The sequence below is a fragment of the Salvelinus sp. IW2-2015 genome, unplaced genomic scaffold, assembly GCF_002910315.2.
Source record: "Salvelinus sp. IW2-2015 unplaced genomic scaffold, ASM291031v2 Un_scaffold1073, whole genome shotgun sequence".
Taxonomy (NCBI): Eukaryota; Metazoa; Chordata; class Actinopteri; order Salmoniformes; family Salmonidae; genus Salvelinus; species Salvelinus sp. IW2-2015.
The window spans coordinates 210,555-234,288 of record NW_019942716.1 but is presented as its reverse complement, the minus strand read 5'-3'; the positions used below and the strand labels follow the sequence as shown (position 1 = coordinate 234,288).

The 23,734-nt window shown below is 42.5% G+C and overlaps 2 protein-coding genes across 2 annotated transcripts in view; one reads left to right on the top strand and one right to left on the bottom strand.

Moving 5' to 3' along the window:
- Nucleotides 1-20,310, bottom strand: part of LOC112069668 (proton-coupled amino acid transporter 1-like) — a 118,114-nt gene extending 97,804 nt beyond the window's left edge. The window contains 1 exon segment of the mRNA XM_024137031.2: nucleotides 19,793-20,310. The gene's annotated coding sequence lies outside the window, so the exon portion shown is untranslated.
- Nucleotides 20,311-20,585: 275 nt separating this feature from the next.
- On the top strand, nucleotides 20,586-23,071 carry LOC112069666 (copper transport protein ATOX1). Its single transcript, XM_024137029.2, has 4 exons — nucleotides 20,586-20,707; nucleotides 22,018-22,090; nucleotides 22,302-22,458; nucleotides 22,600-23,071. Exons 1-3 carry the CDS (start codon nucleotides 20,699-20,701, stop codon nucleotides 22,427-22,429), a joined length of 210 nt encoding a protein of 69 aa, XP_023992797.1. The 5' UTR covers nucleotides 20,586-20,698; the 3' UTR covers nucleotides 22,430-22,458; nucleotides 22,600-23,071.
- The last annotated feature ends 663 nt before the right edge of the window (nucleotides 23,072-23,734 follow it).

Genomic DNA, 23,734 nt, shown 5'->3' with positions numbered 1-23,734 from the left:
ATGATCCATTCTGGGAAATAGCTAGGAGGTGATACCATTCTGGGAAAATAGCTGAGGAAATGAATACCATTCTGGGAAATGCTAGGAGATTGATACCATTCTGGAAATAGCTAGGAGATGATACATTCTGGGAAATAGATAGGAGGTGATACCATTCTGGGAAATAGCTAGGAGATGATACCATTCTGGGAATAGATAGGAGAGTGATACCATTCTGGGAAATAGATAGGAGATGATCCATTCTGGGAAATAGATAGGAGATGATACCATTCTGGGAAATAGATAGGAGATGAATACCATTCTGGGAAATAGATAGGAGATGATACCATTCTGGGAAATAGATAGGAGTATACCATTCTGGAAAATAGATAGGAGATGATACCATTCTGGGAAATAGATGGGAACTCGGCGAATGATTGGAGAATGACTTCGGGAAATAGATAGAGATGAACCATCTGGGAAATGAAGAGTGAACCGGAATAGATAGGAGATGTACCATTGGAATAGCTAGGAGATTACCATTCTGGGAATAGATAGGAGATGATACCATTTGGAATACGAGTGATACCATTCTGGAAATAGATAGGAGATGATACCATTCTTGGGAAATAGATAGGAGATGAATACCATTCTGGGAAATAGATAAGATAGATGAATACTCTGGGAAATAGATAGGAGATGAAACCATTCTGGGAAATAGATAGGAGATGATACCATTCTGGGAAATAGATAGGAGTGATACATTCTGGAAATAGATAGGAGATGATACCATTCTGGGAAATAGATAGGAGATGAATACCATTCTGGGAAATAGATAGGAGATGATACCATTCTGGGAAATAGATAGGAGATAAACCATTCTGGGAAATAGATAGGAGATGATACCATTCTGGGAAATAGATAGGAGATATACCATTCTGGGAAATAGCTAGAGGTGATACATTCTGGAAATAGCTAGAGAGGTGATACCATTCTGGGAAATAGCTAGGAGGTGATACCATTCTGGAAATAGCTAGAGGTGATACCATTCTGGGAATAGCTAGAGGTGATAAACATTCCTGGGAATAGCAGGAGGTGATACCATTCTGGGAAATAGCTAGGAGGTGATACCATTCTGGGAAATAGCTAGGAGGTGATACATTCTTGGTTGGAAATAGCTAGGAGGTGATACCATTCTGGGAAATAGCTAGGAGGTGATACCATTCTGGGAAATAGCTAGGAGATGAACCATCTGGAATTAGCTAGGAGGTGATAACATTCTGGAATAGCTGGAGTGATACCATTCTGGAATAGCTAGAGTGATAATTCTGGAAATAGCTAGTAGATTCTATTCATAGACTAACCTGTTGCCGTCATGAAGCAATTCAATTTGCTGAATGTTGTCAGTATTTATTTACAGTGTTGCAGGTTATGTTAAACGCAAATAAGCTGAATTCCTCTGACACGGAAAATGCCAAAGTCATGCATAGTTCTACGGACGATGCAATAGAACACGCACTGGAGCTCTTATACAGACAGTGTAACCTGCATAGACTCTTCTCTATACAACAGTAAGTCTGACCTTATAGACTCTCTTTATCAGACAGTAAGTCTAAACCTCATAGACTCTCTCTTATACAGACAGTGAGTCCAGACCTTATAGACTCTCTCTTATACAGTGAGTCCAGACCTTATAGACTCTCTCTGTACAGACAGTGAGTCCAGACACTTATAAACTCTCTCTTATCAGACAGTGTCAAACCTTATAGACTCTCTTTATACAGACGTGAGTCCAGACCTTATAGATCTCCTCTATAAAGACAGTGAGTCCAGACCTTATAGACTCTCTCTTTATCAGACAGTGAGTCCAGACCTCACAGACTCTCTCTTATACAGACAGTGGGTCCAAACCTTATAGACTCCTCTTATACAGACAGTGGGTCCAAACCTTATATACTCTCTCTTATACAGACAGTGAGTCCAGACCTTATAGACTCCTCTTATACAGACAGTGAGTCCAGAACCTACATACTATCTCTTATACAGACAGTGAGTCCAGACCTTATAGACTCTACAAGTGTTTGGAACTCTATTACAGGGATGAGCCATTCTTCCACAATAATCCATCAAATGTTGTCAGGTTGAGGTTTTTGTCATGAGTCTTGTCCTGGAGGTAGAACTGAGCGATTTCCGCTTGATAGGCCAGCTGCAAAGTCAACGTGTCTGTTTGTAAAAACTAGATGAGCAGTGTGGTTAACGTTAGGGTTAAGGTTAGGTTAACAATCTGGATTTTATGACAACTCTGCATTGCGCTGCCAGGGCAAGTCTCATGAGCAGTGTGGTTAAGGTTAGCTGCTTCCAGGGCAGAGCTCATGACAAGAATTAAAAACAGGTTCAGCCTGGTTCGACCGTGACCTTGCAGAGCTACACCTCAAGAATTGCATTTGCTAAAGGCTCGCACACGCATACTCAGGCTGACTGGCTATCGTTCAGGCAAATGATAAATAGTGCACTCAGGCTATCCGGAAGGCCAAAGTTAGTTACTTTAAGGCAGCGTCTCTCTCTGTGGTTTAACACCAAGATGTCTGGAAAACAATTCAGGAAGAAAGGTCTAAACCATCTGACCCAGATGTTTTTTGGGGTCAAGTCTCAGGAGCTCCTTTGGCATCTCGGACTCAGTGACCTGCGAGAAATTGTGTAGTGGGGCATTGGAAAAGAGGGAGAAGCATCGGGGATAGTCGCATTAGAAGCGGTGGGAGATGAGGAAATTTGGACGGGCAGGAGATAGCTAGGAGGTGATACCATTCTGGGAAATAGCTAGGAGGTGATACCATTCTGGGAAATAGCTAGGAGGTGATACCATTCTGGGAAATAGCTAGTAGATTCTATTCATAGACTAACCTGTTGCCGTCATGAAGCAATTCAATTTGCTGAATGTTGTCAGTATTTATTTACAGTGTTGCAGGTTATGTTAAAAACGCAAATAAGCTGAATTCCTCTGACACGGAAAATGCCAAAGTCATGCATAGTTCTACAGACGATGCAATAGAAACACAGCACTGGAGCTCTTATACAGACAGTAAGTCTAGACCTTATAGACTCTCTCTTATACAGACAGTAAGTCTAGACCTTATAGACTCTCTCTTATACAGACAGTAAGTCTAAACCTCATAGACTCTCTCTTATACAGACAGTGAGTCCAGACCTTATAGACTCTCTCTTATACAGTGAGTCCAGACCTTATAGACTCTCTCTTGTACAGACAGTGAGTCCAGACCTTATAGACTCTCTCTTATACAGACAGTGAGTCCAAACCTTATAGACTCTCTCTTATACAGACAGTGAGTCCAGACCGTCACAGACTCTCTCTTATACAGACAGTGGGTCAAACCTTATAGACTCTCTTTTATACAGACAGTGGGTCCAAACCTTATATACCTCTCTTATACAGACAGTGAGTCCAGACCTTATAGACTCTCTCTTATACAGACAGTGAGTCCAGACCTCACATACTATCTCTTATACAGACAGTGAGTCCAGACCTTATAGACTCTACAAGTGTTTGGAACTCTATTACAGGGATGAGCACCATTCTTCCACAATAAATTCCATCAAATGTTGTCAGGTTGAGGTTTATTGTCATGAGTCTTGTCCTGGAGGTAGAACTGAGCGATTTCCGCTTGATAGGCCAGCTGCAAAGTCAAACGTGTCTGTTGTAAAAACTGATGAGCAGTGTGGTTAACGTTAGGGTTAAGGTTAGGTTAACAATCTGATTTTATGACAACTCTGCATTGCTGCCTCCAGGGCAAGTCTCATGAGCAGTGTGGTTAAGGTTAGCTGCTTCCAGGGCAAGACTCATGACAAGAATTAAAAACAGGTTCAGCCCCTGGTTCGACCGTGACCTTGCAGAGCTACTCCACCTCAAGAATTGCATTTGGCTAAAGGCTCRGCACACGCATACTCAGGCTGACTGGCTATCGTTCAGGCAAATGAKAAATAAGTGCACTCAGGCTATCCRGAAGGCCAAAGTTAGTTACTTTAAGGARCAGTTCTCTCTCTGTGGGTYTAACMCCAAGAWGTTCTGGAAAACAATTCAGGAAGAAAGGGTCTAAACCATCTGACCCAGATGTTTTTTGGGGGTCAAGTYTCAGGAGCTCCTTTGGCATCTCGGACTCAGTGACCTGCAGGGAGAAAATGTGTAGTGGGGCATTGGAAAAAGAGGGAGAAGCATCGGGGATAGTCGCATTAGAAGCGGTGGGAGATGAGGAAATGTTGGACGGGCAAGGAGGCATGGCTGAGTCAAATAGGAATCCTGACTTAATGAAGTGGTGATTTAAAGAGCTCAGCCATNTGGGAGATGAGGAAATGTTGGACGGGCAAGGAGGCATGGCTGAGTCAAATAGGAATCCTGACTTAATGAAGTGGTGATTTAAAGAGCTCAGCCATATGCTTCTTGTCAGTAACAACCACATCATCAACTTTAAGGGACACGGGCAGCTGTGAGGAGGAGGGTTTATTCTCCAGGTCTTTAACTTTTTAATGACAGGGGGCAGTATTCGGAAATTCGGATGAATGACATGCCCAAAGTAAACTGCCTGTTACTCAGGCCCAGAAGCTAGGATATGCATATAATAATTGGTAGATTTGGATAGAAGACATTCTAAAGTTTCCAAAACTGTTAAAAAAATGTCTGTGAGTATAACAGAACTGATATGGCAGGCGAAAACCCGAGGACAATCCATCCAGATTCTTTTTTTTTCAGCTCACCTCTGATTACAATGGCTGGGAATGGGAATATAAAAGGAAGTCCTCCCAGATTGCAGTTCCTAGGGCTTCCATTAGATGTCAACAGTCTTTAGAAAGAGTTTCTGGCTTGTTTTTTTTTAAATTAACTAGAATTTGTAGTTTTTCTAAGTGGCTCCCATTTTAGCTGTAGTGTTTGTAGCGAGTTCCGGTGAGTGTGCGTACTTCGTTATTTATCTCCGGTAATGGTCTCCGGTATTCTCCGTCTTAAATTGTATTGTTTATTTACATAATAGGGTACCTGAGGATTGATTAGGAACATTGTTTGACTTGTTTAGAAGTTTATTGGTAACTTACGGGATTAATTTTGTATGCATTTTGAACGAGGGACACCGGTGGATTACTGAGTCAAGCGCGCCATTGAAACTTACTTTTTTGGGATATAAAGAAGGACTTTATCGAACAAAAGGACCATTTGTTATGTAGCTGGGACCCTTGTGATTGCAACCAGATGAAGATCTTCAAAGGTAAGTGATTTATTTTATCGCTATTTCTGACTTTCGTGACGCATCTGCTTGGTTGGAAAATGTATGTTACATGCTTTTGCACGCGGGGTGCTGTCCTCAGATAATCTCATGGTGTGCTTTCGCCATAAAGCCTTTTTGAAATCTGACAACGCGGCTGGATTAACAAGAAGTTAAGCTTTTAAATGATGTATGACACTTGTATTGTCATGAATGTTTAATATTACGATTTCTGTCATTTGAATTTGGCGCTCTGCAATTTCACCGGATGTTGGCCAGGTGGGACGGTAGCGTCCGAAATGATCCATTAGAAGTTAACTTCTCTAGGATAGGGGGCAGCATTTTCACGTTTGGATGAAAAGCATACCCAAATTCAACTGCCAGCTACTCATCCCCAGAAGATAAGATATGCATATTATTAGTAGATTTGGATAGAAAACACTCTGAAGTTTCTAAAACTGTTTGAATCATGTCTGTGAGTATAAGATAACTTATTTAGTAGGCGAAACCCCGAGGACAAACCATTCAAAAAATGTTTTGAGGTCATTCTCTTTTCAATGGGTTTCATTGGGAATCCAGATTTCTAATTGACCTTCTTGCAGTTCCTACCGCTTCCACTGGATGTCAACAGTCTTTAGAAATTGGTTGAGGTTTTTTCATTTGTGTAATGAAGAAGTACGGCCATCTTGAACGAGGGTCACTTGAGGTGTACTGTTAGATAGAGGCGCGTGACCAGAAAGCTAGCTACAGTTTGTTTTAATCCTGTATTGAACACATATCATCCCGTCTTCAATTGTATCTATTATTTACGTAAAAAAATACCTAAAGTTGTATTACAAAAGTAGTTTGAAATGTTTTGGCAAAGTTTACAGGTAACCTTTGAGATATTTTGTAGTCACGTTGCACAAGTTAGAACCGGTGTTTTTCTGGATCAAACGTGCCAAATAAATGGACATTTTGGATATATATCAACGGAATTAATCGAACAAAAGGACCATTTGTGATGTTTATGGGACATATTGGAGTGCCAACAACAGAATTATATTTTTATTTCTGCGTTTTGTGTCGCGCCTGCAGGGTTGAAATATGCTTCTCTYTCTTTGTTTACTCTGTTGCTATCCTCAGATAATAGCATCGTTTGCTTTCGCCGAAAAGCCTATTTGAATTCTGACATGTTGGCTGGTTTCACAACAAGTGTAGCTTTAATTTGGTATCTTTCATGTGTGATTTAATGAAAGTTWGATTTTTATAGTAATTTATTTGAATTTGGCGCTCTGCATTTTCTCTGGCTTTTGGCCAAGTGAGACAGTAGCGTCCCGCCTAAACTCAGATTTTTGGATATAAATATGAACTTTACCGAACAAAACATACATGTATTGTGTAACATGAAGTCCTATGAGTGTCATCTGATGAAGATCATCAAATGTTCGTGATTAATTCTATCTCTATTTCTGCTTTTTGTTACTCCTCTCTTTGGCTGGAAAAATGGCTGTGTTTTTCTGTGACTTGGCTCTGACCTAACATAATCGTTTGGTGTGCTTTCGTCATAAAGCCCATTTGAATTCTGACATGTTGGCTGGATTCACAACAAGTGTAGCTTTAATTTGGTTTCTTTCATGTGTGATTTAATGAAAGTTTGATTTTTATAGTTTTATTTATTTATATTTGAATTTGGCGCTCTGCATTTTTACTGGCTTTTGGCCAAGTGGGACGTTAGCGTCCCACATATCCCAGAGAAGTTAAGGTTGCGGCCCCAATCATCGCCAAGCCTATCGCCAACCTTTTTAACCAGTCTTTCCTTTCTGGGAAGGTTCCCATTGCTTGGAAGGCAGCCACGGTTCATCCTTTATTTAAAGGGGAGATCAAGCTGATCCTAACTGTTATAGGCCAATTTCAATTTTGCCCTGTTTAATCAGAAGTTTTGGAAAAACTTGTCAATAATCAACTGACTGGCTTTCTTGATGTCTATAGTATTCTCTCTGGTACGAAATCTGGTTTCYGCTCAGGTTATGAATGTGTCACTGCAACCTTAAAGGTCCTCAATGATGTTACCATTGCCCTTGATTTGAAGCAATATTGTGCTGCTATTTTTATTGACTTGGAATGGTCTACCGTATCAAAAGCTTTGGCCATTCTTGTGGGCCGGCTAAGGAGTATTGGTGTCTCTGAGGAGTCTTTGGGCTGGTTTGCTAACTACCTCTCTCAAAGAGTGCAGGGTATAAAGTCAGAAAATCTGCTGTCTCAGCCACTGCCCGTCACCAAGGGAATACCCCAAGGCTGGATCCTAGGCCCCACTCTCTTCTCAATTTACATCAACAACATAGCTCAGGCAGTAGGATGCGCTCTCATCCATGTATATGCAGACGATACAGTCTTCTACTCAGCTGGCTCCTCCCCAGATTGTGTTAAATGCTCTACAACAAAATTATCTTAGTGTCCATCAAGCTTTTCTCTAACCTTAACCTTGTTCTGAACACCTCCAAAACAAAGGTCATGTGGTTTGGTAAGAAGAATGCCCCTCTCCCCACAGGTGTTATTAATGCCTTTGAGGGTTTAAAGCTTGAGGTCGTCACCTCATACAAGTACTTGGGAGTGTGGCTAGACGGTACACTGTCCTTCTCTCAGCACATATCAAAGCTGCAGGCTAAGGTTAAATCTAGACTTGGTTTCCTTTATCGTAATCGCTCCTCTTTCACCCCAGCTGCCAAACTAACCCTGATTCAGATGAAAATCCTACCTATGTTAGATTATGGAGACATAATTTATAGATTGGCAGGTAAGGGTGTTCGACTATTCGGCCATCAGATTAGCCACCAATGCTCCTTATAGGACACATCACTGCACTCTACACTGGTCATCTCTGTATACCCGTGGCAAGACCCACTGGTTGATGCTTATTTATAAAACCCTCTTAGGCCTCAATCCCACCTACCTGAGATATCTACTGCAGACCTCATCCTCCACATACAACACCCATTCTGCCAGTCACATTCTGTTAAAGGTCTCCAAAGCACACACATCACTGGGTCCCACCTCTTTTCAGTTTGCTGCAGCTAGCGACTGGAATGACCTGCAATAAACACTCAAACTGGACAGTTTTATCTCAATCTCTTCATTCAAAGACTCAATCATGAACACTATTACTGACAGTTGTGGCTGCTGTGTGTGATGTATTGTTGTCTCTACCTTCTTGCTCTTTGTGCTGTTGTCTGTGCCCAATAATGTTTGTACCATGTTYTGTGCTGTTACCATGTTGTGTTGCTACCATGTTGTTGTCATGTTGTGTTGCTACCATGCTGTGTTATGTGTTACTGCCTTGCTATGTTGTTGTCTTAGGTCTCTCTTTATGTAATGTTGTGTGGTCTCTCTTTATATAGTGTTGTGTGGTCTCTCTTGTTGTGATGTGCGTTTTGTCCGATATTTATATTATTATATATTTTTTTTATCCCAGGCCCCTGTCCCCGCAGGAGGCCTTTTGCCTTTTGGTAGGCTGTCATTGTCAATAAGAATTTGTTCTTAACTGACTTGCCTAGTGAAATAAAGGTTAAATAAAATAAACAGGAAATGCCAACCTGCGTTTTGTTGACGGTGTTGGAAAACGTAGGTGTCAGGTGCAGCTCCAGAATCTCCCATAGGTGTTCAAATTTGGTCGAGATTAGACCCACTAATAATTACATTTTAGCAAAATAGTGATCTATGAAGAAAAAAWAWATATATATATATATATATTTAAATAATAAATTCAGAACCATTCATGCGTAATGCACATTCACTAATAAATGACTAACTTATTGGAGCTTTAGAAAATGAACACAGGTCTCATAAACAATCTCTCCAGCACAAGCCCACATTCTAGTGAGTAACCAGCTAATCCTTATATTTCCAGTTTAGCCAACTTGGATCTATTTGCTCGCTAACAAAGCAGAACAGTTGAATTGTTATGAACACACCCGTCAACTGTTTGAACAGCACGCTAGCTTGTCCAGCATGCACTTTGTTCAGATGTTCAAATCAAGTGGCCTACCTTATTTCTCAAAATGAGAATGAGTTGCCAAATCCTGATATAAATTGTTATTTTTTCTGCTTATTGCACATTTATCAAACAACAGACTATACAGCTAGTATAACAGTGTTTTGCTCAAATGTTGCTAGCGGTACACAGTATAGCAATGCCGCACGCGACAAACTGCTAATTAATTTTTCCAGAATMAATATTCATTGATACTCCTGTTTTAGTAGTGTCTGCTAGGCCGCATTTGAGGAGTTGAGACATAAAAGGGTATCATTAGAAACGTTAACTTCTCCTCTATTAAATAACGTCTCCATGTGTTTCGGCATCCATATGACCGATTCGGTTGGGCCAAACCTCAAATGCAAATAGTGAGTTGACACCGCTTGTCAGAGAGGAAGTGATCTGTCATCTTTGAAGCTAAGCATTCTGGGATTAAACCTCTCCCTCTGCAACTGGATCCTGGACTTCTTGACGGGCCACCCTCAGGTGGTGAGGGTTGACAACACATTCGCCAAGTTGACCCACATGGGGGCTCCTCAGGGGTGAGTGATTTGTCCTCTCCTGTACTCCCTGTTCACCCACAACTGCGTGGCCACACACACACACACACACACACCTCAAAATCCATCATTAAGTTTGCAGACGACATGACAGTGATAGGCGTGATCACTGACGACGAGACAGCCTACAAGGAGGGGGTCAGTGACCAAGCAATGTGATGCTAGGACTACAACCTCTCCCTCAATGTCAGCAAGACAAAGGAGCCATCATGGACTACAGGAAATGGAGGGCCGACCATGCCCCCATTCACGTCGACAGGGCTGCAGTGGAGCAGATTGAGAGCTTCAAGTTCATCAGTGTCCACATCACTAAGGAATTAKCATGGTCCACACACACCAACACAGTCGTGAAGAGGGCACGACATCCACCTCTTCCCCCTCAWGAGGCTGAAAAGATTCTGCATGTGCCCTCAGATCCTCAAAAAGTTCTACAGCTGCACCATTGAGAGCATCTTGACTGGTTGCATTACCGCTTGGTATGGCAACTGCTTGGCCTCCGACCGCAAGGCACTGCAGAGGGTAGTGCGTACAGCCCAGTACATCCTGCCATCCAGGACCTCTATACCAGGCGGTGTCAGAAGGTAGTGCGTACAGCCCAGTACATCCTGCCATCCAGGACCTCTATACAAGGCGGTGCAGAGGGTAGTGCGTACAGCCCAGTACATCCTGCCACCAGGACTCTATACAAGCGGTGCAGAGGGTAGTGCGTACAGCCAGTACATCCTGCCATCCAGAGCTCTTATACAAGGCGGTGTCAGAAGGTAGTTGGTACAGCCCAGTACATCCTGCATCCAGGACCTCTATACAAGGCGGTGCAGAGGTAGTGCGTACAGCCCAGTACATCCTGCCATCCAGGACCTCTATACAAGGCGGTGCAGAGAGAGTAGCGTACAGCCCAGTACATCCTGCCATCCAGGAACCTCTAATACAAGGCGGTGCAGAGGTAGTGCGTACAGCCCAGTACATCCTGCCATCCAGGACCTCTATACCAAGGTGTCAGAAGAGAGCTAAAATTGTCAAAGTCAGCCCACCTAAGTCATAGACTGTTCTCAGTTGCAACGGCACGGCAAGCAGTACCGATGCACCCCAGTCTGCAACCAACACTGAAACAGCTTCAAACCTTCTGCACTTGACCCTTTTTAAAACTATGAGGCGGCTTTAAGCTCCACGTCGTTGATCTACGTGCGTGCGTGCACGTGGGTGGTATTTTTTGGGTAGAGGACTCTTTTCGATGCATTACACCCAGAGAGGAAGTGCGCTTTGTTAGTGTACAGTATATCCACTAGGGGGCTGGGGAACCAGAGTAGCTTACCAAGCAAGAGGAGCCTTGTGTTGTGTATATCCACTAGGGGAACCAGAGTAGCTTACCAAGCAAGAGGAGCCTTGTGTTGTGGATATCCACTAGGGGGAACCAGACTAGCTTACCAAACAAGAGGAGCCGAGGCACTCTTTTTGACTCTAGCTAGCGACGATGTTTAAAACTTCCGTATCTGATGTTATGCCTGTTTACAAATCCTAGCTATATGCCGGGCTAGTCTGGTGGTCTATGCTTTTTGACGCTACTTTTTAGCCAGAGAAGCAAACATGTCTCTTTTTGAAATTGCAACTGCCAGAGTTTGAAACACCAACAGCTTGAACTGCTATTACTAATGAGGAGGAGAAGGGGGGGGGGGGGGGAGACTGAGAAAATGTCAAGTTCGTCCACTGAACACTATAAGAGGGGACAATGGAGAATACACTCCTTGTCCTACCAAATGCAAAGCATTGACGAGGAAAGACATTTTCAATACTTTCGGATGTTGTTTGCCAGATTTGACGACTTGCTTCAGCGGCTTGCCCTTCACATCTCGCACAAGATAATGCACAGCTAGCCAGTAAGTACTGCAGAAAGGTTGACTGTGACCCTTTGGTTTTGGGCACTGAATATTCCCGTTCAATGTCTCCCATCCAGAAAAGAGCTGATTTCACATGTTCTAGCTAGGTCTGCTAAAACATAAGATCACAAACACACACTGACTGTACAAAAGGACTCATACCGTATCTGCATACTGCTGTCTGTCTGACAATGTTTAACATGAACACAAAGCCAATCCAGTTGTCTGACAATCGGTGGGACACACCACACGTGGCAGCTACACTCCTCGTCTCCTTAACCGTTTAAGATTGCAAACATACCGGTCCCAAATCTTTCTCCATGTTTCTTTAATATCGTATTGGTGTTCACTTCGTGATATCTCCCTCCACTGTCTTTTGCTTGCCTGTCTGAAAACAACCACATCGACGAGGTCCTCGTATTGTCTCACCAGCTCGCACAGACGCTCCTCCAAACTGGACATAGACATAATTGTGCTTAGCAAATCTCTAAATAAAAAGCACAAAAAAGGAAGCTTGTAAGAAGTACAAGCGTGTTTTATCCAGAAGTAGCAGAACGTCCATCTCTGCTGTGTTTATACCAGAAGTAGCAGAACGTCCATCTCTGCTGTGTTTATACCAGAAGTAGACGAACGTCCATCTCTGCTGTGTTTATAGCAGAAGGGATACCGGAAAAAATGTGATACAGACACAGCGGCGGGACTTCCGTTGAAAAAAATAAAATAAAACTGCCCCTCAGTATTCGCAAGGAATGATACGTCCAAAGACGGCGCGTATTACAAGGAGCCACCCCCTTTTGTGACGAAAAACGACATTGCAACACTGTGCTACGCTCCGTTGGCCCTTATTGCGTTTTGACTGTAAACACCTTTACTCTTTTAACTCAACATACGCTGGCGTTACTGTTTACTATCTATCCTGTTGCCTAGTTACTTTACCCCTACCTATATGTACATATCTAGCTCAATTACCTCGTACCCCTGCACATCGACTCGGTACTGGTACCCCGTGTATACAGCCAAGTTATTACCTCATACCCCTGCACGTCGACTCGGTACTGGTACCCCGTGTATGCAGCCACATTATTACCTTGTACCCCTGCACGTCGACTCGGTACTGGTACCCCATGTATACAGCCAAGTTATTACCTCATACCCCTGCACGTCGACTCGGTACTGGTACCCTGTGTATACAGCCAAGTTATCCTTACTACTTACTTACTGTTAGCCACTCCTTGGGCTCCAATACCTATTTTGCCAATTGGCCTGGACCCCTTTTACTACACGAAGTCCTGCTAATCCATCACGACTGGACTACTGATGTAATCTGCCCGAGGGTTCTTTTTGCAACAGGCCCCTCCGTCGCGATGTCCCCCGAATGCCCATCTGCTAGCCTGCTAGCCGCGGTCCACTAGCTTGCTAGAGCATATCGGACTGTTAGCTGAATAGGTCCATTGGCCAATTTCTTGGGCAACTATACCCATTTTGCCAATTGGACTGGGTACCTTTACTACATGGAACCCTACTAATCCATCAATGCTGGTCTGCACGAGGAGGCTCCACACAAGGAGGCTACAACAGACTTCTTACGTCGCRACGTACCTCTAAGGCCCTTCTGCTAGCTTGCTAGACCTGGCCCGCTAGCTGTCTGAATCGCCGTGTCTCCAGCCAGCTTAACTACTCACTTGGACCCCTATGATCACTCGGCTACGCATGCCTCTCCCTAATGTCAATATGCTTTGTCCATTGCTGTTCTGGTTAGTGATTATTGTCTTATTTCACTGTAGAGCCTCTAGCCCTGTTCAATATGCCTTAGCTAACCCTTCACTTCCACCTCCCACACATGCGGTGACATCATCTGGTTTAAATGATGTTTCTAGAGACAATATCTCTCTCATCGTCACTCTATGCCTAGGTTTACCTCCACTGTATTCACATCCTACCATACCTTTGTCTGTACATTATGCCTTGAATCTATTTTATCGCACCCAGAAACCTGTTCCTTTTACTCTCTGTTCTGAACGTACTAGACGACCAGTTCTTATAGCCTTTAGCCGTACCCTTATCCTACTCCTCCTCTGTTCCTCTGATGATGTAGAAGTTAATCCAGGCCCAGCAGTGCCTAGCTCCACTCCCATTCCCCAGGCGCTCTCACTTGTTGACTTTTGTACCCGTAAAAGCCTTGGTTTCATGCATGTTAACATTAGAAACCTACTCCCTAAGTTTGTTTTATTCACTGCCTTAGCACACTCTGCCAACCCGGATGTCCTAGCCGTGTCTGAATCCAGGCGTAGGAAGACCACCAAAAACCCAGAAATGTACATCCCTAACTTTAACATTTCCCGACAAGATAGAACTGCCAAAGGGGGCGGAGTGGCAATCTACTGAAGAGATAGCCTGCAGAGTTCTGTCATACTATCCAGGTCTGTGCCCAAACAATTCGAGCATCTACTTCTAGCAATCCACCTTTCCAGAAACAAGTCTCTCACCGTTGCCGCTTGCTATAGAAAACCTTCTGCCCCCAGCTGTGCCCTGGACACCATATTTGAATTGATTGCCTCCCATCCATCTTCAGAGCTCGTGCTGCTAGGTGACCTAAACTGGGACATGCTTAATACCCTGGCCATTCTACAATCTAAGCTTGATGCCATCAATCTCAAACAAATTATCAATGAACCTACCAGGTACAACCCCAAATCCGTAAACACGGGCACCCTCATAGATATCATCCTAACCAACTTTCCCTCCAAATACACCTCTGCTGTCTTCAACCAAGATCTCAGCGATCACTGCCTCTTTGCCTGCATCCGTATTGGGTCTGCGGTCAAACGACCACCCCTCATCACTGTCAAACGCTCCCTAAAACACTTCAGCAAGCAGGCCTTTCTAATCGACCTGGCCCGGGTATCCTGGAAGGATATTGACCTCATCCCGTCAGTAGAGGATGCCTGGTTATTCTTTAAAAGTGCCTTCCTCACCATCTTAAATAAGCATGCCCCTTTCAAAAAATGTAGAACCAGGAACAGATATAGCCCTTGGTTCACTCCAGACCTGACTGCCCTTGACCAGCACAAAAACATCCTGTGGCGTACTGCATTAGCAACAAATAGCTCCCGTGATATGCAACTTTTCAGGGAAGTTAGGAACCAATATACACAAGCAGTTAGGAAAGCAAAGGCTAGCTTTTTCAAACAGAAATTTGCATCCTGTAGCACAAACTCCAAAAAGTTCTGGGACACTGTAAAGTCCATGGAGAACAAGAGCACCTCCTCCCAGCTGCCCACTGCACTGAGGCTAGGAAATACTGTCACCACCAAAACATCCACGATAATTGAGAATTTCAATAGGCGTTTTTCTACGGCTGGCCATGCCTTCCACCTGGCTACCCCTACCCCGGTCAACTGCCCTGCACCCTCCACAGCAACTCGCCCAAGCCTCCCCCATTTCTCCTTCACCCAAATCCAGATAGCTGATGTTCTGAAAAAGCTGGAAAATCTGGACCCTTAGAAATCAGCCGGGCTAGACAATCTGGACCCTCTCTTTCTAAAATTAACTGCTGAAATTGTTGCAACCCCTATTACTAGCCTGTTCAACCTCGCTTTCGTATCGTCTGAGATCCCCAAAGATTGGAAAGCTGCCGCGGTCATCCCCCTTTTCAAAGGGGGAGACATTCTAGACCCAAACTGCTACAAACCTATATCTATCCTACCCTGCCTTTCTAAGGTCTTCGAAAGCCAAGTTAACAAACAGACCTTCTCCGCTATGCAATCTGGCTTCCGAGCTGGTCATGGGTGCACCTCAGCCACGCTCAAGGTCCTAAACAATATCATAACTGCCATCGATAAGAGACAATACTGTGCAGCCGTATTCATCGACCTGGCCAAGGCTTTCGACTCTGTCAATCACCACATTCTTATCGGCAGACTAAACAGCCTTGGTTTCTCAAATGACTGCCTCGGCTGGTTCACCAACTACTTCTCAGACAGAGTTCAGTGTGTCAAATTGGAGGGCCTGTTGTCCGGACCTCTGGCAGTCTCTATGGGGGTGCCACAGGGTTCAATTATTGGGCCGACTCTCCATACAACACTCCTTCTGTGGTCTCCAACGGCTCTTAAATTGTAGTAAAACTAAATGCATGCTCTTAAACCGATCGCTGCCTGCACCTGCCCAGCATCACCACTCTGGACAGTTCTGACTTAGAATATGTGGACAACTACAAATACCTAGGTGTCCGGTTAGACTGTAAACTCTCCTTCCAGACCCACATTAAGCATCTCCAATCCAAAATTAGATCTAGAATCGGCTTCCTATTTCGCATCAAAGCATTCTTCACTCATGCTGCCAAACATACCCTCGTAAAACTGACTATCCTACTGATCCTCGACTTTGGCGATGTCATTTATAAAATAGCCTCCAACACTCTACTCAACAAATTGGATGCAATCTATCACAGTGCCATCCGTTTTGTCACCAAAGCCCATATACTACCCACCACTGCGACCTGTACGCTCTCGTTGGCTGGCCCTCGCTTCATACTCGTCGCCAAACCCACTGGCTCCAGGTCATCTACAAGTCTTTGCTAGGTAAAGCGCCGCCTTATCTCAGTTCACTGGTCACCATAGCAGCACCCACCAGCAGCATGCGCTCCAGCAGGTATATCTCACTGGTCACCCCCAAAGCCAATTCCTCCTTCGGCCGCCTTTCCTTCCAGTTCTCTGCTGCCAATGACTGGAACGAATTGCAAAAATCGCTGAAGCTGGAGACTCTTAACTCCCTCACTAACTTCAAGCACCAGCTGTCAGAGCATCTCACAGATCATTGCACCTGTACATAGCCCATCCCAATACTGTATTTATTTTGCTCCTTTGCACCCCAGTATCTCTACTTGCACAGTAATCTTCTGCACATCTATCACTCCAGTGTTTAATTGCTATATCGTAATTACCTCACCACTATGGCTTATTTTATTGCCTTATCTCCCTTATCTTACCTCATTTGCACACACTGTATATATACTTTTTTTCTACTGTATTATTGACTGTATGTTTGTTTATTCCATGTGTAACTCTGTGTTGTTGTATGTGTCGAACTGCTTTGCTTTATCTTGGCCAGGTTGCAGTTGTAAATGAGAACTTGTTCTCAACTAGCCTACCTGGTTAAATAAAAATACTCATTGTGTACTTATTTCCTCATATGATTATTTTTCTATTATTTATTTCGCTGCATTTATTTCTCTCTCTGCATTGTTGTAAAAGGACCCTTAAGTAAGCATTTCACTGTTAGTCTACACCTGTTGGTTTATTAAGCATGTTCCAAAAACATATATTTGATTTTGAGAGTGGCAGGGGGAGGGGTTTGGTGTGTGTGTGTGTGTGTGTGTGTGTATAAAACAGAAAGGAAGAGGCAAAGCGAGAGGTTTCACTCTCGCCAAAATTTCTCAAAATAAGACCAATGCCTTTCTATGGGCTAAATGTGGACCTAAGGTTGTCGTCTGCCTTCCCACTTTCGTGACAACGACTCCCATTGTTAGGACGGAGGCATCTCGTCATTATATACAGATCTCTGGTGTAAAATGGCAAGGTGCACAGCAGGAGTGAAGGAGACAAGACCAAAAAAAAGAAACAACTTGATTATTGTGATACAGGCATTTGGAATATAGCTCCAAAAAACATGAATTACATATATATCGCCTTAGTTGAGATCTGGTGACGGACAAACAACCTTTATTTTAGCAGTTACCTGTACATTGTGTGAAAACTGCATGGCCACTAACCCTTACTTTGCATCTGATTATAAACATGCTTGGATTAGCCTAAAATGTTGAAGAACCTGGCACAGTGATGTCAGACGTCATTACTCATTTACAGTGCATTCGGAAAGTATTCAGGCCCCTTGAATTTTTCCACATTTTGATACGGTACAGCCTTATTCTAAAATTGATTGGTATGTATTTAAAAATATATATTTAATCTACACACAATACCACATAATGACAAAGCAAAAAACATTAGATTTTTTTGCAAATGTACTAAAAATAAAAAAATTGAAATATCACATTTACATAAGTATTCAGACCCTTTACTTGAGTCTTCTTGGGTATGACGCTACAAGCTTGGCACACGTGTATTTGGGGAGTTTCTCCCATTTTTCTCTGCAGATCCTCTCAAGCTCAGTCAGGTTGGATGGGGAGCATTGCTGAACAGCTAATTTCAGGTCTCTCCAGAGAAGATCGATTGGGTTCAAATCTGACCAGAGAACCTTGTTTCTCATGGCCTGAGAGTCTTTAGGTGCCTTTTGACAAACTCCAAGCGGGCTGTCATGTGCCTTTTACTGAGGAGTGGCTTCCATCTAGCCACTCTACCATAAAGGTCTGATTGGTGGTGCTGCAGAGATGGATGTCCTTCTGGAAGGTTCTTCCCTCTCCACAGAGGAACTCTGGAGCTCTTTCAGAGTGACCATCCGCTTCGCCCTTCTCCCCCGATTGCTCAGTTTGGCCCGGTGGCCAGCTTGGTGGTTCCAAACTTCTTCCATTTAAGAATGATGGAGGCCACTGTGTCAAAGATTTTTATAACTAAGCCAAGATAGACCACAGCTTGTCATTTYCAACAGGAACAAATGAGTCATAGTGGGCAGAACAAGCAAGGAGGTGGGCAGAGCCAAGCACGCGCTAGCGATATCCTATTGGCGCGTTCTAGTATACATCTACATATTTCCGTTAGGGAACGCCTAATCTGTGAAGTGCGCATGTGCAATAACTAAATGTACCTTTGCACTCGTAAACAGTACAATYTTTTACAACTTTTGTAAAGGGTAAAGTCTACAAAACTTAGTCTGTTCTGTTCATAACAGATTTTAGTTTTGGGAACAAAGAACTGTATTGAGATCAAATGTGTAATTGATGGRAAGATTTGCATAATGTTAGCCAAAATCCATTTTATTCCATCTTCTCCCACTGCCTGAGAGTGGGCTTCCTCTCATTACCATATTTGGTAGTGAGTGGAAACGCCAACCGGATGCTTCACATTTATACATCCAGTGAAATATCTGTCTCATTGTTCTGTGACTGTGTTCTTGGGGACCTTCAATGCTGCAGAAATTCTTTGGTACCCTTTCCCAAATCTGTGACTCGACACAATCCTGTCACGGAACTCTACGGACAATTCCGTCGACCTCATGGCTTGGTTTTTGCTCTGAGATGCACTGTCAACTGTGGGAGCTTATATAGACAGGTGCGTGTGCCTTTCCAAATCATGTCCAATCAATTGAATTYACCACAAGTGGACTCCAATCAAGTTATAGAAACATCTCAAGGATGATCAATGGAAACAGGATGTACCTAAGCTTAATTTCAAGTCTCATAGAAAAGGGTCAGAATACTTATGTAAATAAGGTCTGTTATTTTTTTATGAATTTGTAAACAATTCTAAAGACCTGTTTTTGCTTTGTCATTATGGGGTATTGTGTGTAGATTGATGAGGGGAAAAAAACATAACAAAATGTGGGGGGGGGGGCAAATCAAGGGGTCTGAATATTTTCCCGAATGCACTGTATGTGGACACAATAAGGATACATTAACTGCTCATCAATTAACAGAATTACCAATAAAAGGGCTTTCGCRCAGTAGCTGTCAGTTAGCTACTGTAGCTACTTACCCACAGCTATCCACTTATTTTACTAGCAGACAACAACAAAAAAGCTATAGGTATGACGTTAACTAGGTACTGCACTTTATAGTAGCAAGTCTATATGACCCCCTTACGAAAAAAGATTGCAGTAAGGGTGCAGTATAACTGCAGTAATTCTGCAATTACTGCGTCCAAAATTCCACAGTCGACTGCAGTTAGTACACTTTTACTGCAGTTTCAAAACTGTCATATTGTTTTGAATGGTCTCAAAGCCATTATCAGAAACCGTTCTGTTGGGGCTGTATTCGTTAGCCAAACTAGCTTATATCAAGTTACAACATCATTGTTTGATCACATATTACAGCTACACCACCTCCAGCTGGATAATGTTAGTTGACAACACATCCGTTTGTTTTGCATGCTCCAATCCTGGCTAATTAGCTAGTCAGTTTGCCATGATTATTGTATGTTAATTCACCTGTAAAGCTGTGATTCCTGGCTCGGTAGTATTTACATCAAAGAAGTTCGCTGGAGGGGAATATCTTGCTAAAGTAGTATTTTTCCTACCGTCGATATTGTACTGGTTGTGAGAGAAAGAGGCGATCTCTGGTTCAATTACAAGTGAACTGCTAGTGCTACCTATCAGAAGACCCCTTCCGAAACACAGGGGGTTTGGTCACATGATCTGGAAGATGCCGCATATCAGCTGATTGCATTTTGGGTGCTTGGTTTTGTAGCTAGCTAGCTGGCTTGTTAGCAAACTAACTTTCCATCAAAATTAAGTCATTTATCGTTAGTGTGAAATCATGCCGATTGTCTGGTATGAAACATCACCCCAAACATTGAATTGGTCAAGTTGCTACAAGCGTGTTGTCCCATGGAGCAAGCTGGGCTAGTTGTTATTATCAGAAAATGCGCGCCATAATCTATCGTTATTGTGATATGTCACTTTTTCGCGGTCTCTCATATTTAGTTAATTTGTAGTAGTGTTGTTAAAAAAATGTTTTTTCCACAATGTTCCAAACTTCCGTATTCCGGTGTGACGTTTTAAGGGCTCTGGAAAAGTTACCTGCAGCAATATTTTTATGGGAAAAAAACGACTTCTCCCAAAATAATGTAATTTGAAAGTGTTCTGCAAAATAATTCTATTGATATTAGTCAGTATAATTGTGCACTCGTCCCACCAACTTTCTACATGTAAATATTGAGTCAAATATGCAAAGTTACTTTCACCAATATCTAGCAACTTGTCGATGGTCCCTAACATTGATGTACTTTAGCTAGCAAGCAAGGCAAGGCAGCAACATATTCAGCAGCTAGTTCGTCGTGCAAGCGTTGAAAGAGGAGAAAGTCCATTGATCTTACGCTCTACCTCAACTGCAACATGACGACCGTGAGATATTGAATAAATTCGCACATTGTTATTGTTACATAGTGCTGAGATTGGACTGCAGTGCTTTATACATAGCTAGTTAGTCTGATTAATCATGTTGTAATGGACAATTAATTGGTGAACTGCCTAATGCCTGCAAAATCGTGTAATTGTTCCTTACAAGCCAGAATGTTTAATACCATTTATATTTAAACGTACTCTACCGGTTGTCTGTGCGGTTTGTCCTTGAGACAAAATATCCACAGGAAAGTATAGTTTACCTCAATCAGTATCTGGGCGTTAGGGACCGAAAGCTCCGATTTTTAAACTCTCATTCACCAGCTTAACAAGCATTATGTCAAAATACGTTCGTTGATCACCAAATATGGAGTTTCGCTGAACAACTATCTTAATTTACCCCTGTAACGGCCGGTATGTACTTCGAAAAAAGGTCTACATAAAAATGTACAAACAACTGAAAAAAAATTGCCTATTTGGAACCTCCAATGTATTGAGCTGTTGTAGATTTCCGACCTGTGCGTGGCAGTAATGAGTGTTTTTCGGTTGCTTGTCCATTTAAAAAATATATATATATATATATATATTTAGATGTTTTCTAGAATTATATAGTCATATGAACTCCATATTTGGTGATCAACGAAAGTATTTTGACATTTTATAATGCTTTCAGAGCTGGTTAAGGGGAGTTTGAATCTGCGCTTTCTGAGTATTAGAGAGGTCTCTAACACTTGGATACCGGTTCAGATAAACTACTTTCCTATGAAAGTATAGTTAATTTTTTTTATATTGAAGATTTTTTTGTTGAAGATTTGAAATCCGATTAAAATAAATAAAAGTTAACACAACACAAATGTTCTCCATCCTCCCCTGATACAGAAAAACATGGTGTTTCATTGTCATGGCATGCTTGGTTCAACAGCTATTGATGAGAGAACCGAATATCCAATACAACAAAAAATATCGGTGCAGACCCGAACATATACCTAGCTGCTTTATAAAAAGTCAGATAAACAATGCTTTCCCGTGGATATTTTGTCTCAAATTTCAAGCAACTGAAGAACAAAATAAACTGCACAGACAACCGGTGTAGAGTAAATTTAAATGTATTTTTATTCCACATTCTGGCTTGTAAGAAACATTTACACGATTTTGCAGTCATTAGTTTCAGGCTGTATATACCATTTAATTGTGTATTACAGCCTGATTAATCAGACTAATAGCTGAGCTAGTCATTGCTTGCTAACTGATTACCTGTTCCATACTAACATGAGAATGATGCATAACTCCTGGAATGTGAATTATTCCCACAGAAGCAGGAATTCTTTGTGGACATGACATGTGAGGGATGCTCTGGTGCAGTTACCCGAGTCCTCAATAAACTGGGTGAGTGTCTCTTATTGCTGGATTTGCTGTGACATTTAGCTTTCTGAAACATCTGGAAGAGGTTGTTAAACAGCACTCGCATCCACACACACTTTGTTGAGAATCGTGTACTTTGGTTTCTATAAATTCAGCAAATATAGATTACTTGTCATATTGACTGGCTTGTTAAAATTGTTTTATTTTCTCTTTCTGTCTTATTTGTTGGCTTAAGGTGGTGTCCAATTTGAGATCGACCTCCCCAACAAGAAGGTTTTCATTGAGTCTGACAAGGACACGGACGTGCTTCTGGAAACACTTAAGAAGACTGGAAAGGCAGCTAACTACATCGGGCCCAAGTGAAGAATCATCGTCTTTCCTTTATAGAACAGGTGAACTCTCACCGCCTAAATATATTAAGTGACAATCAATTCAATATCGACCAAAACTTCCCATCCATCCCTACATGTCTTTCCTCTTCTCACCATGTGCAACCTACTTTTAGCCTAATTGTTCTTGTTTCTGTGTGTTAGCTGTTGGGTTGGTGCTTATCTGAAGGATGACAAGGAGAAGAGAGAACCCTCTGACTGCAGAACAGTCTTGCTGTCGTGTCTTCATGGATCACTGTAATGAGCTCGCGCTGTCCACTTTATTTAAACACTATTATTTATGCATTTATGGCACCCTTCTGGACCCCAGTCACTATATAGGCACTATATACGGAATAGAGTACTGTTTGGGACACATCCACTATGAAAATCCAGTATGATTGCTGACAAAATTAAATAGATAATGTCCCTCTATGGGTTAATGTTAGGCCTACTGTTATGTAAATTAGATTATGTAAGATTGAAGTCAGTTTTGTCTTAATGAAGCAGCTATTGTAATTCACGTTGATTTGGACAGTTGGGGGGGGGAAAGCGCAATCATCCTGTATTAAGGTTTCCTTTCATCTCTGAATATTGTTCATGTTTACCCATACGTAAAATTAAAAAGTTGATTCTAGTCACCTGTTCTCTTATTTGTAATACAAAGGACAGCCTTCCATAGAAGGTGTAACTAAAAAGCTGTTTGTTATCCCAACTAGATACTGCGCAAGTGCTAAAAAAAAAAGGGGCCAGCATACAGGTTTTAGAACTTCCTATATTGCGTGAACATTATTTTAGTACTGGGCTCCCGAGTGGCGCAGCTGTCTAAGGCACTGCATCTCAGTGAAAGGGGCGTCACTACAGTCCCTGGTTCGATTCCAGGCTGTATCACATTCGGCCGTGATTGGGAGTCCCATAGGGTGGCGCACAATTGGCCCAGCGTCGTCCGGAGTCGGCCGTCATTGTAAATAAGAATTTGTTCTTAACTGACTTGTATAGTTAAATAAAGGTGAAATAAAATAAAAATTAAAGTCTTGCCAGATTCTGATGTGACACGTTGTGCCACTGGGTGGTAGTGTTAGTTCTTGGTTTAATTTGACTGGAGGAGCCATCCCTGTCAGCAATTCCATGGAATTAGACTTCAGTGWCTTGCACAATGACATGTACATTTTTGCCATGCAAACATCAACAGTTTTCATCAAAGATAAATGATTTGAGCTGTAATGCTCTAATGCAGTGATAAATCCTTTAGTGTTCACGTCAGCTACTAGAGCCATTTCATAGCCTACCTGAGAGAATA

Excerpts from the sequence above, each read along its gene's own strand:
- LOC112069666 (XM_024137029.2), top strand. Across the intron at positions 22,091-22,301 it reads CCGAGTCCTCAATAAACTGG|GTGGTGTCCAATTTGAGATC; the intron begins GTGAGTGTCTCT and ends TGTTGGCTTAAG.